The 13,187-nt window shown below is 39.4% G+C and overlaps 1 protein-coding gene across 1 annotated transcript in view; it reads left to right on the top strand.

The window, feature by feature from the left end:
- Positions 1-9,003, top strand: part of Sorcs3 (sortilin related VPS10 domain containing receptor 3) — a 627,874-nt gene extending 618,871 nt beyond the window's left edge. Inside the window, exons 24-27 of the mRNA XM_087907815.1 lie at positions 206-305; positions 1,198-1,303; positions 6,483-6,643; positions 7,110-9,003. Of these exons, the coding sequence (XP_087763941.1) occupies positions 206-305; positions 1,198-1,303; positions 6,483-6,643; positions 7,110-7,174 (432 nt within the window). The 3' untranslated portion in view covers positions 7,175-9,003. The remainder of the gene's footprint in view (positions 1-205; positions 306-1,197; positions 1,304-6,482; positions 6,644-7,109) is intronic.
- The last annotated feature ends 4,184 nt before the right edge of the window (positions 9,004-13,187 follow it).

Below are 13,187 nucleotides of genomic sequence, written 5' to 3'. Positions count from 1 at the left end.
GGGGAGCTTTGGGAAGCTGCTTTCTTTTTTTGACGTACCTCTTTTTGCCTTTCCGCTTCTCGGTCTCATGAAAGCTCTGTAGCTATGAGAACCAAGTTGATAAAGATGTCTACATACCATGAATGAACTTTTTTTGCCAGTTGATTCATAAGGGAGTACTATCATTTGTCATGTCTGCCCATGAACCCTTTCTCTTGTTTTACAGATTGTAGAGACAGTATTTAATGCGCTCAACCAAAACCTGGTACAGTTTGAGCTGAAGCCAGGGGTCCAGGTCATTGTATATGTCACACAGCTGACATTAGGTGAGTGCTTGCTGGATTCAGGGAATGGGAAGATGGATGAGTTATTATTTTGAGCAGAAAAAGGAAGGAATACTCTCTGAACCCTTTTCTGTAGATGATGCAATACCTAAACCTGTATGTGGGATAGTGGCTGATGGTATCTTGGGAGCTACTTTTTTACAAGTGACTTTATTATTAAATTCTGAATATTATTACAAGAAAATGTCCTATTTCTTTGACTTTATATTTGTGGTGGTTGGGTTATATGGGCGGTTACTTAGGTTCTTCAAGGGTCTTTGATTCTGAGTCTCTCTGAGGGGTCAACTCATGGAACTCTAAGATCCCATTCCATTTACAGAATGTGAGTCATGTGGGAAGACGGATCAGGTAGCTGTCACTGGGTGCCTTACAAAAGGAATAGAATTGGCATGTCCTATTGGACATTGACATGTGGGTGCTGGAGAGTCTGCTTGTTGGGTGGATCTTTCTGACAACAGAATTTTCTGGTAAAGAATCCCTAAGGCTCACCATCTAGGGGACTTATACCCACAGAATATGTTAGAGGGAGAGAAAACAGTTTAAGATTTTATTTATGGTTAACCCAAAGTTATCAGTGTGTTACCACATTGTTAAGAAGACTAATGAGATAAAGATTGCAAGATCTTTACTCCCTCAGTGAGTCTCGTGTACTCAGTATATACCCTACCCAGTAAGTGTTCCCAGACACGACAGAGGAGCTTAAGTTTGCTTGAAAGTTTAGAATAATTCTTCTCATCAAAGCAAAGCTTCCCCAAGTAGCATACAGGCATTTGAAGACTGAAAATCAGGGTGGGCAATCAGCCCCCGTTCTCCAGTGTCTCCACCCTCAGCTCCAGCTTCATAGTGAGCACCTCTCTCCTTACCCTCCTCCCAGCTCCACTCGTGGACTCCAGCGCTGGGCACAGCAGCTCTGCCATGCTTATGCTATTGTCAGTGGTATTTGTCGGCTTGGCTGTGTTTTTGATCTACAAGTTTAAAAGGTAAGTGCTATTGTCCATTGTCCATCAGATTGTAGCTCCAGGTGGGGTTCATTGCAGCTGACTCTTCTTATGACCGATGTTCCTCAACCCATATTTACAATGTGATCTTCATTTTTCTTGATGCTTTCCTTAGTGCTGGAGAAAACCCAGGAGTGATTTAGAATCAGGGAATGAATGTGTTTGAGAATCAGACCTATATTCATTATGTAGGTTTAATAGATTAAGAAAACAAGGATTAGTTTTGAAATCGATTTATTCTTCATAATTAATGTGTGAGAGGATTTTCAAATCTCACCCTTATTTCTGATGTAACTTCTCAGATACTCCAGAAGTGTTTTCATACAGGCCAACAACCATGCAGAGTAATTAAACAGAAAAAAAATCCTCATTTTCAATGAATACAAACACATGCCCTCATGTACACTGTGTACGTATGTTTCTTTATCTCATATTGTTGCTACCCAATATCTCTGTTTCAACCTGCATGATAGGTGATGGACATATAACTCAATGTGTAAAGTACTTATCTAGCATGCTCAAGACCCTGGAATTGATCCCAACTGCCGTATAAACCAGATACAATGACACCTGATTGTAATCCTAGCACTTGAAAGGTGGGGCCAGGAGGATCAGAAGTTCAAGATCATCTTTAACTACACAATAAGTTTGAGGTCATCCTGGGTTATATGAGACTATGACTCAAAATTTCAAAAAGAGAAAGAATAAAATGTTGCACATTATGAATTGCTCCTGTTTCCTTCTTTTACTGTTTCTAAAAGAAACTGTTCAGACAAAGAACCCCCTACATATATATTCGAAAATTACTTTTGAAGGTCCCAGAAAGGGTGACATAATAGGATATTAGCAAAAAGAATGGAGTTCAAATGAACAATTATGCACTAGTATTCAAATTATGTAGAACTCCCAAGAGGCTTACTGATTTGGAATATAAACTCTGAAATCACATGGACTCAGTTTCCCTTCTGGCATTTGCACTCTTGGATTTACATCTCCAAGACTTCATTTCCTCACTTGTAAGATGTGGAAAACAATGATATCTTATGGTTTTGTTGTGTGAATTAAACATATTAATAGCTGTAACTTATATATACTAAGAAGTCAAGAAAATTTGATAATACTGGGTATTATCAATAACAGAACCAGAGACTATGTGTTCCAATGATGCCCATGGGCCATAAACTAATATATACAACAACAGCCTCCCAAAAATTATTAGGAAGAGTCTTACTAATTGAGAAGCTTGGGTAAAATGAAGATAACATTATTAATAATGTGAGTTTTTAAAACGTTTCCTGGTCTGGGATTGTTCCTTGGCTGTGAAGATAATCTCTGTGGATGTAGAGGAGGTGGACACGGGGAGGGGCAGTTCCTCTTCCCTCGCCATTTTTCTCTTCTCCGGTGGATGTTTCTGGTGCTTAGGAATGTCTTTTCTACTCAATATAAAACTTGCTGTTGGCAACAAGGACAAGAATCTCTCAGCTCTTTCCCACACTCACTGAAAAGACAGGCTGGCATTACTTCACTAGTGGACTTAACGAATGTGAATGGGGAATCATGTACTTTTGGGTCAAGGTGGCTGAGTGCATCTGTTCCTGTTTGCTTTGAAGATAAGAAAACCCATCGGGTGTAATTAAAGGGAAAATATCTAATAAGACAAGGCACCAATTTATGAATGTACTTAAATTATATGCAAAACAGAATGACCGTTACTCAAGTATGTATTTGTGAGAATTTCTGGGTTGTAAGGAATGTAAAGACTGGGAGCTAAGTACCAACTGAGTGAAATGTCACTGTCACTGTCTTGTTCTAGCATCCCATGGTAGATGAGGATAAGAACCAACAGAAATCCTGCAAGATGCAATTTTATTCATCACACATCTTCAAATTAACGCAAGATATGATTCAGAACTTTTTATGTATAAAGAAAGAGAAGGCTAAACTCCCTAGACAATCACCTTCTTTATGTAAACAACTCTAACTTTGTAGACGTTTGTACTTGAATCTACTCAGATAATGATGTTTCAGAATTACTGTACTTTGTAGTTCTCAATTATCAGCCCAAACTTTCTTTTTCTGACAGTGGACTAGTACCAGTCAAACTGGATAAACAGCATGAAGCCAAAAGTTAACCTTTGCTTTCCTAGTCCATGTTCCTGTTCTGTGTTTACCTCCCAATGCTCCAGGCCTTTGGTTGATACTCGGCTAAATTTTCTTTTATTTCTCTGGCCTTTTCTTTTCTTCCCATCTCGTAGAATCCCATTGGTGACTGTGCAGAGTATGCCAGCTAGCAAACAAGGAAAGGTCAGGCAGCCTCCTGGATCTCTCATTCTCCTCTGCCTTGTTCATTACCATCCAATAGCATTTCTATAACAATGAACATGCATCAACATCTGCAGTGATGTGGTAGCTCAGTTTTTCATGTTGACGTTTATCAAAACACATGTAGTTACACCTGGCTACCAAACACTGATGAACGGCTCAGCAAGGTAATGGGGACAGTTACACTTTTATTTCTAGGTTATTGACTCTACTGTTTATACAAGCAAATTTTTTTTCTTGATAGGACTACCAGTACAAACTAATTTAAATGTCCATTCATCCAACAAATACATATTAGTTCCTACTCTGTTCTATGCACTTAGAATCACCCAATAAAGTTAGTTAAGAAAAGGAGAGAGAAGTAAGATCACCAAAGATCCTTCAAGTAAATAGCATCCCACCCTTCACATCACATCTGTTTTGGAGATAGTGACTGTGGTTTCCAGAAGCCTTAGCAATATAATTAAAAATTATTACAATGTGATTTTACTCTCTGCAAAATCCTCAACAAGAAAGACCTGCTTTCTATCATTATGTATGTTTTTCTGGTTATTCAAGAAAATTTTAGAGCCCTTATATTTCTTTCTACCTATTTTTCTTTCAATAGGGCTTTCATTATAGTTCAAATCTGCTTTCTTCATAGCTGGAGCAAATGAATATAAACTGAACCTGATTTGGTTTGATTGCCTGCTTTTTGAGGATACTTGCACTCCCCCAGCTTATGCCTCATATTTAAACCTGTGTGGATATGTGGCCCAAGACACATCCCTTGATCTCTTTATGGAAACACAGAGCTCAGACTTGACTGACATCTTCAAAAATTCTACAAGTGAATGTGTTAAGCAATGAAAAGCAACTTGACAGCTTCTTATAATGTTACAAATTGTGATGTCAAAGTCAGTCCCTTCCAGTCATCTATTGAAGATGAAAACATGTTTACTTTCAGGGATTGAAATAAAGTGAGCAGTCTTTGTAAGGCCTAATGAGTACAAACACTCCCAGGTGTCTTTAGCTAAGCAGGAAAGGTGGATAACAAATTGTATGATCAGGAATGGTTCGACTGCCCCCAGATCTAGTGAATATTAACATTACAGTTGAACTTCACATTTATAAGCAATTGTAGTTTTCTAGCTAGAAGCAATTTAATTCATTAGACTATATATGTATTTATTTAAAAATCAAAGTAAGGGACAACTAAGTCTATCTATCTATCTATCTATCTATCTATCTATCTATCTATCTATCCATCCATCCATCCATCCATCTATCTACCTACCTACCTTCATCATCTATCTAGTTATCTTTTTCTCTGTTTTTTTCTTTTTTTCCATTTATTTCAGGCTTGCCTCAAACACATTATATAACTGATAATGACCTTGAATTGATCCTCACGCATGTATCTCCTAAGTACTCTAATTGTAAGCATGCACACCATGGCCAGTTTGTGGGATGCTGGAGATTGAACCCATAGCTCAATGGATGCTATACAAGTCCTTCTGTCAATTGAGTTGATATTGCAACCCCTAAATTTTCAATTATGTACATTCATGGAGTGTGTTGGTTTTTGCCTCCAAGATCATGCACATTTAAAGTATCATAAATTGGGTCTCACTGGTATGGACCAGTAGGAAACATGAGGACACAACCTTTCATGTATGGAAAGATAACCAAGACATGAAAATTGAGCATAGAGGAAAAGTAGAGAAAAGCATGTGTTTAAAACCTATTTTCAGAGTGTCCTTTGAGAGTTATCCTGGAAAACTTCATTACGTAGCTGGCCTCATTTTGGGTTGAAATAGAATGAAGAAGATACATATATGAAAATCCTACTGGAAGAGAGAGATGGACCTTTAGGAATACATGGAATACACTAGGTTGAACTAGACATTAGAAGACATTATTGGTTTTCTGTCATTTTAGAATTTAGTTCAATATCCCCACCAGTCAATGAGGTAAGAAAAATATCTTCTAGTTATACCGTGCCAGCATAAAAGTACAGCCTTTATATTGAAAACCGATCTAGCAAAATGCATAGAGCACAGGATTTGAATATTTTATTCATCCACTCAAAAAACATCTATTAAGTAAAACTGTGTGTCATCTGTATAGCTGTGAACATAGTTCACTTAGACCTTGCCTGTCGAGTGAGAATGACAGAAAAACAAATGAATAAACACGAGCTACTAAAGCCAACTAAACCCATACCTGACTAGTTTAGTAGATTTTGTCTTGCAATTGTGTATTAAACCAGGAGAGATCAGGGATCAGAGGAGCCTTCAGGAGTGACACATGAGCCAAATTCTGATGGACAGGGATGAAACATCACCATGAGAACAGTAGATATCTTCTATAGATAGAGGGAACAGTAGGTTCAATGTCAAGTCCCCAGGGGGAAGAATGTTTTGTGTAGATTCTTAAGCTCAGTGTTCAGATTGATAGGCACATAGAGGCACTGATATCAGCCACTCTTGAGCACTTGGCAGAATGAAGATCCCAGATCCATCCCATTTGAGTCTGAGTCACAAGTGGCATTATACTGAAGACCATGGTTGAAAGCTGTTCACATAAGGGTATAGGGAGCACTATGGGGAGGAGCCTGCTGAGAGTGGAAGAGAGTTAGGCAGGAGATCATGCCAGAGGGGTTGGGGAAAAAGTCAGTCTCAGTAAGATTTCGGTCTGAACTTTCTTTCTTCAAGTCCTAGGTTGACTGCCTCATGTCTCAAAACCTACTCCTTTTATGTCTTTCTTTGACCTCTATTAATTCTTTTTTTAACATACTCTTAATGCTAAAAATGAAGCTACTGTTATTCCCCTTTGATTTTGTTCCTACCTCATGTAGGAAAATCCCCTGGATAAACATCTATGCCCAAGTCCAACATGACAAGGAGCAGGAGATGATTGGGTCAGTGAGCCAAAGTGAAAATGCCCCCAAAATCACACTCAGTGATTTCACTGAGCCCGAAGAACTGCTGGACAAAGAGCTGGATACGCGGGTCATAGGTATGTGTGTCTGTGCCACCACACTCAAAGTCCTGTGTCCTCCAAACATTCTGTCATTAACTGGAATTGCATGCATGTGCCACCAGACAGTTCTGCACTGCAAGACTGGGGAAGGCACTGATTACAATGACATAATCTTGTTTCAAAATTCATGAAATTGACAGACTATATATATATATGTGTGTGTGTGTGTGTGTGTGTGTGTACATATATATACAACTATTTCTGTAATGAGCAATATAATGTAAGATAATGTAAGATGACTGTCAACCTATTGGTCCTACCTGTATTCTGTGGAGGTGGATTAGAAACTAGTGATCTGGCAGGAATATCCAGATGCTCTACTTAGTTAAAACCTACCACAACCTGTTCCAGGCAGTTTGTTATTTGGCAGTGAATAAAGGGAAGAGCCAGCAGCCTTGTGGAACTTACTCTGTTTCCTCTCTGTGTCTTTTCTCCCCTGCAGGAGGCATTGCCACCATTGCAAACAGTGAGAGCACAAAGGAGATCCCCAACTGTACTAGTGTTTAACCAAGAAGCCACGTGGTCAACCACCTTCCTGACTTTTTATTTTTGATGACTATTATTACTGTTATTATGGAAAAATGAAAGTCTTTTTTACCTTTTGTTTACCAAGGGTCCCTTCATAAATAACAGGCAGATGCTGAGCTTTGGGAGGAAACAGAGGCATCCTTAGCTGATTGCAATGGTTGAAGGAATACATGATTATGTCTGTGTTAAGGATGTATCTTCCCATAGGCTCCTTGCTTTACTCTGCTGGTGGTAGAGCAAAGACCTTCTTATGTTCTTCTGTCTTTTCTTGAATTGGATTTTTGTTAATTTCTATTCCTCCTGCCCCTGCCACCCTCCACACTGCATACACACACAACACATATCATTCCCTGGTTCAATTGCAGGATGTAGGTTGAGGGGGTAGTGGATGTAGCTGCCAAAGGCACGCACACCTTTCTGAAAGAGGCCCTGCCTCGTGCATGTCAATTCTGAGGCTACAGATGGCATATTGTATATAACTACAATGTAAATAGCTTTTTATTTCCTAAGAAATAATTTAATGTTTAGTAAAAAAGAAAACAGAAAAAAAGAAAGATGTGTGCATTGGCTTATGCACTCACCTTCAGTGCCGACCGCCCCCCAGCCTGCTTGATGTGTTGGATTCTGGATGCTCTCCAGATGTCTGTCACACTCAACTCTTGCGTCTCTGTCCACACCATAGCTGGTTTCTGCTTATGTATATAAAGTGGGCGGGGAGGGCTTCTTTGAGGCAGTTAACGAAGGAAAGACTATTGGCATCTGAGAACATGGGGGCTGTTTTCTTCATGAGGTAACATGGAAGATAACACAAGGCCTAGTAGAGACTTCAAACGGAAACCCAGTTGGGGAGATAAGACTTTCTCTCCAAAAAGCAAACAAAAAGAATGTGATTTATCAGTCCAAGAAAGCAGTGCTCTCTAAAGAAGGAGCAATGGAGCTAAGGATCCTGGCGTTTCTGTTTTCTAATTGGATTGCAGGAATATGTGCATTGCTCATGGTGATGTTCAAGCTGCTCAGAGCTCAGAACAGTCCCTGGGCACTATGTTAGGCCCAGTAAGTATCTACTGGGATGAGAAGAGTCAGAGGCTAGATTGGAGGTGCCATTTTGTGGAATCCCAAGTCTGTGCAAACCCTGCAGGCCAAATAGAGGCCTAGCCCTTAATGATATTAGTCAGAAATGATTTTAGCAAAGCTGTGCAATTTGCTTGTCAGATGTACACAACTTCCTTAAAGTCAGATGTCTGCCTCCAGTTCCCTTAAGGTAGTCCTCGCGTCTGAGGTGAATGGCTTTCAAAGCCATCTTCGCTTTCCTAGCACCTCAGCCCCTCCACAGGTTTGACATGCCAGTTCTTTTCAGTAGGATCACTTTCCACCATGCTATAAGCGTTGTTTTTGTTTCCAGGCTCTGTCTGAGCACACCCGTTTTAAAGAATGATATACTGTATATATATATATATATGGGAGGAGAGGCCACATTTTGTACCTAGTAACCCTCACAGGATGCTGTTCATGTTCCTCCTTGTGAGACACGGGGAGAATGTGATAGAGAAATCTAGCCGGCTACAGCGTAGGTCAGTGTTAGAAATGTTTCTAAAAATCCTTTTCATTTCAAGGGTTAAACGGGGCATACAATTGCAATATGTGTACCAAACACTGGAATACAGTGCATGAGTCATATCTATATATATATACAGTATATGTACATATACTGTTCTTGGTTTTACTGTTCCATTTGAATATTTCTACTGTAAAAAGGACAGTGGTTTTGAAATTGTTGAAAATAAATGTATTTTTGTACATCAAAGCTACATACTTGGCTGAGGACTCTCTATTTTAATGATTTTCGTTTTCACCTACCATATCCAGACATGGCTGCAGTACTGGTACGCAGTCACCTCCCCAACAGACAAAGAAACGCTCATTGGAACATCTGTACATCTTTTGTTTATGAGTCTTTGGGTGGATTGAGGTTTGGTGATCTCAACTGAGCCTACTGGCTCTGTTGGGCTTCTCTGGATGTGAAGTGCTTTGAGTCTGTTCTGTAAGACAATTGCAAATTCCACATGAGGCACACTGAAACATAGTGTGGCTATTTACCCTTTCTGTCAACCTATTTACCTTTGCTCCCATTGCCATGTCCAACATCAAGGACTAAGGTACACTTCCTCCTGTATTGGTAGTCACTACTAGATACATAGAGTGAGGGAGGAATAAATATTGCCAGTATAGGGAGGGAATGAACAACTTAGAACAACAGTAATTTGCTAGACAGATTTATTTTATTTTATGCTAGCAGAGCGTCACTTAAATAGTCTATTTAAATCATATTGTTGCTCATTATTCAAATTTGAATGGTCAGATCTTTGAGTACAGAACTCGCCAATTACAAAGACTTTGAACCCCACGGCAATTTCCAATGAGAGGTTGATCTGGAACTGACACTTAGGTCTTGAAGACATTATTTAGTTATTTTTCTGTTGCTGTGAAGAGACACCATGACCAAGGCAACTTATAAAATAATAATTTAATTTGGAGGCTCATAGTTTCCATGACCGTCTGGAAAAGGGAGCATGCAGCAGGTAGGCAGACGGACAGGGGGGCAGGCAGGCAGGCAGGCAGGTACTGTACCAGTAACTAAGACCTGATCTCTGATCTACAAGCGTGAAGCAGAAAGAGAGGGCTTACATTAGGTCCATAGGCATGGGGGAGAGAGATAACTGGGAATGGAGTTGGCTTATGAAAAGCCCACCCCAGGGACACACCTTCTCTCACTGGGCCCCAATTCCTTATACTTCCCATATAGTCCCACCAACTGAAGACAAAACATTCAAATATGTGAGCCTATAGAATCCGTTATCATTCAACCACTATAATCACAATTACAATGACAATCACAATTGGGGAGACATAGGCCCTCCCTTCAATCCACTCCTTCCTCTTCGTTGACAGAAGTTTCTGTGCCGTCCTGTCCTACAGCTGTTCAGTCCCAAAGAAATACACAGAGATCTACATTGATCATAAACTGGTGGCAATTAGCTCAGGCTTCTTATTAACTAACTGTTACATCTTAAATTAACCCATAATTTTTGGCTGTGTTAGCCACATGACTTGGTACTTTTTATTGGTGAGACATTCTCATCCTGCTTCCTCTGGGTCTGGGTGACAACTGTAGACTGAGCCTTTCCTCTTCCCAGAATTCTCCTATTCTGGTTACTCTACCTATACTTCTTGCCTGGCTACTGGTCAATCAGTGTTTTATTAAATCAATACAAGTGACAAATCTTTACAGGGTATAAGATCACTGTCCCACGGTACCTTCTGTTGGCAGTTTGATGTACAATATAAATTTCAAATATTCTTCTTTGGTCTTTGGATAAGTAGGTGACTCTCTTCTCCACACTGGGTTTTTAAGGAAATGTGAACTATGGCCTACATTAAGGAATGAAAGTAGGATGTTTATAGCTCTTTATTGAGTAAAATACATGATGTATTTAGGGGGATCTCAGAAATCTAAGAAACCAGAAATATTTAGCCAATAATTTGATTTGTGTTTTGAAAACTAATCAATTATTCTGGAAATATTTTTGAAGATAATGGATTAGGCAAATGTGATTTTCTTTTTATTTGAATTTATTTAGAAAGTGTGTATAATTCTTGATATCATTATTCTTAAGTCATACTCCTCTTTGCATTTCTTTTGTGCAGTCTGGGAACTGAACCTAGAGCCTGATCCACCTAGATCTATGTTACCTCCCCAAACTGCATGGACAGCCCCACAAATTGTGACTTTATATAATTTCCTTCTTCAAATATCAAGAGTGTTCCTTAGAGATCTCCACAAGAAGCAGTGGGCTTTTTAGTCTGTCCATTTATAACTCAAAGTGGTTAGACTTCTTTAATTAATTTTAAATCTAGAACTTCTCCTATGGTATAAAGTATCAAAAATCCCATCATTGAAAAAGTGCTGCTTCCCCCTGGGCTAAATTCCCCTGTCTATTTTATGTCTGGATTGATGAAGCTGGCTCACCAGATTAACAGTGAATCAAAGTGAAATAAAAACAGTGTAACACTTTGAGTCACTCCTGCCATTTGGTCCAGTCACTGGCTAAGAATAGACACTCTGTATCATTGCAAGCAGGATTCTACCAGATTTCCTAGTAGTAGACTAAGGGAAAGGAAGAGGGCAGAGATTATGCTTGGCTTTATCTTTTTCTGCTCAGGGTTCTCAGTGTATTTAAATGCCATTCCCTAAGGCTGCTCTAGACATGGAAGCTAAGCCCACAAGCCCTGAGGGGCTGAAACCCAGCTGTCAACTCCCTCAGCAGACTCACTCAGTATTCTTGTGTACATTGAAATTTATGAATCACAGCTTTGTCTGACCCGAAAATAGTTCAGAGACAGGGATGAGTAGGAGTCATACCTCGTGGCTCCTTATACAAGCACTTTAATCTACAGATGTGAGAACAGCTTCCAGATTTGCCCCCTTCCTCTCGGGCAAAAATGGAAATATTGAGAGTCATCTAATTGTGTTACCTGGGGTAACACCATTGCAAGTTAGTGTATCAGTGGATTATTCCCTACAAAGAACTTTGAGCCATAGGTTAGGAGATCACAGACCCTCAGCAGCTTATTCTAAACTATAAATTACACACACACACACACACACACACACACACACACACACACACACACCATTTCATGTCCTGATTATTCCAAGAAATGTTAAAAGCACATTCTCAATTCCCAGAGTGTTGCTTATACATATGGACATACTAGAAGAATTCCTAGCACTCTAAGAACTAAAGAGGAGTCTGACTCTACTATTATTACACATAAAATCATAGTAGACCTAAGCCTATGACTCTTAGAATAATTCGAAGTTAGATCTACCCCATACCTCCTTGAAAATGCAAAACTGTATTTCCACTACTGCAGACTACTGGGTATCACCATATAGCCTGGTTATATGCCAGTATGGCTTCCATATTTACAAATGTCCAGCGGGATTGGAACATAACTTCTTGTGTATGCTCATCATTTAATAGCTACTAGCACCCCTCATGCTGTTGCCTTGATAACCCAGTTGTTTGGCAGCCTGTGGCAGATGCCCTTGCCATCACTAAACCGAAATAATGCTTCTCAACAGGCTTCCTGGCCCAAGTCTCATATGCTTGCTACATGCCTTGTAGGAAGTTGGCCCTGTACATAGGGAAGAAGGTCAGAGAGATAACACATACAATAGGAGTGTCACATCCTGACACACATCAAATCCTGCCAAGTGCTCTTGTTTGCTTTCACAACACTGCCAAAGGGGACCATAGGCAGCCCATCCTAGACTACCCAAGTATCTGCTTTATCTTAATGTCCCTTAAATTACCTCACCTAACTTTATTCTTGAAGAAGCACAGTATTCTTGAAAGCTCCCTGTGTTTCAAATCCATGTATCGTGAGTAGATATGCATTCATTTTAAAAGGGCAATGAGATATTGAGTGCAAAAAAAATGCAGAAGAGAATCTCTGTTGAAGTCAAATTCCTATGGATACTACATGTTCATGCAACTGAGTGCTATCATTACCTTTCAATTATCTGAGCCCCTTAGGGCAAAACTGACAAATATGGCCCAATTTTCTATTTATAAATTTAAGATAAAGACATTGTTTTACAAAGTTGGGACTTAGATTAAATGGTATAATGTGCATAAGAATATATAAATAATGAATTGTTTCTGAAAAACTGTTCCTGTTGCCCTGGATCCTTGTCTATAACAATTTAAAAATTATCTAACCATTCTCTCAGTTGAACTATAAGGCAGGGGGCAGGCAACCAGAATTATCTAGAGAAACAGTCTGAGCTCTCTCCCTCAAGAAAATAAATAAGCAGACTGTTTAGATCTGTTCTTACATATTGATCCCCTAAGTCGCTTTCTTCTATTGTTTTCTTTCCTGACATAACTGATTTTGCTTTTCTTATACTATATGGAAGGGGCTGGAG

Source organism: Myodes glareolus, chromosome 7, assembly GCF_982192425.1.
Source record: "Myodes glareolus chromosome 7, mMyoGla1.1, whole genome shotgun sequence".
Taxonomy (NCBI): Eukaryota; Metazoa; Chordata; class Mammalia; order Rodentia; family Cricetidae; genus Myodes; species Myodes glareolus.
The sequence above is the reverse complement of the archived record's forward strand: the minus strand, read 5'-3'. Positions and strand labels throughout refer to the sequence as shown.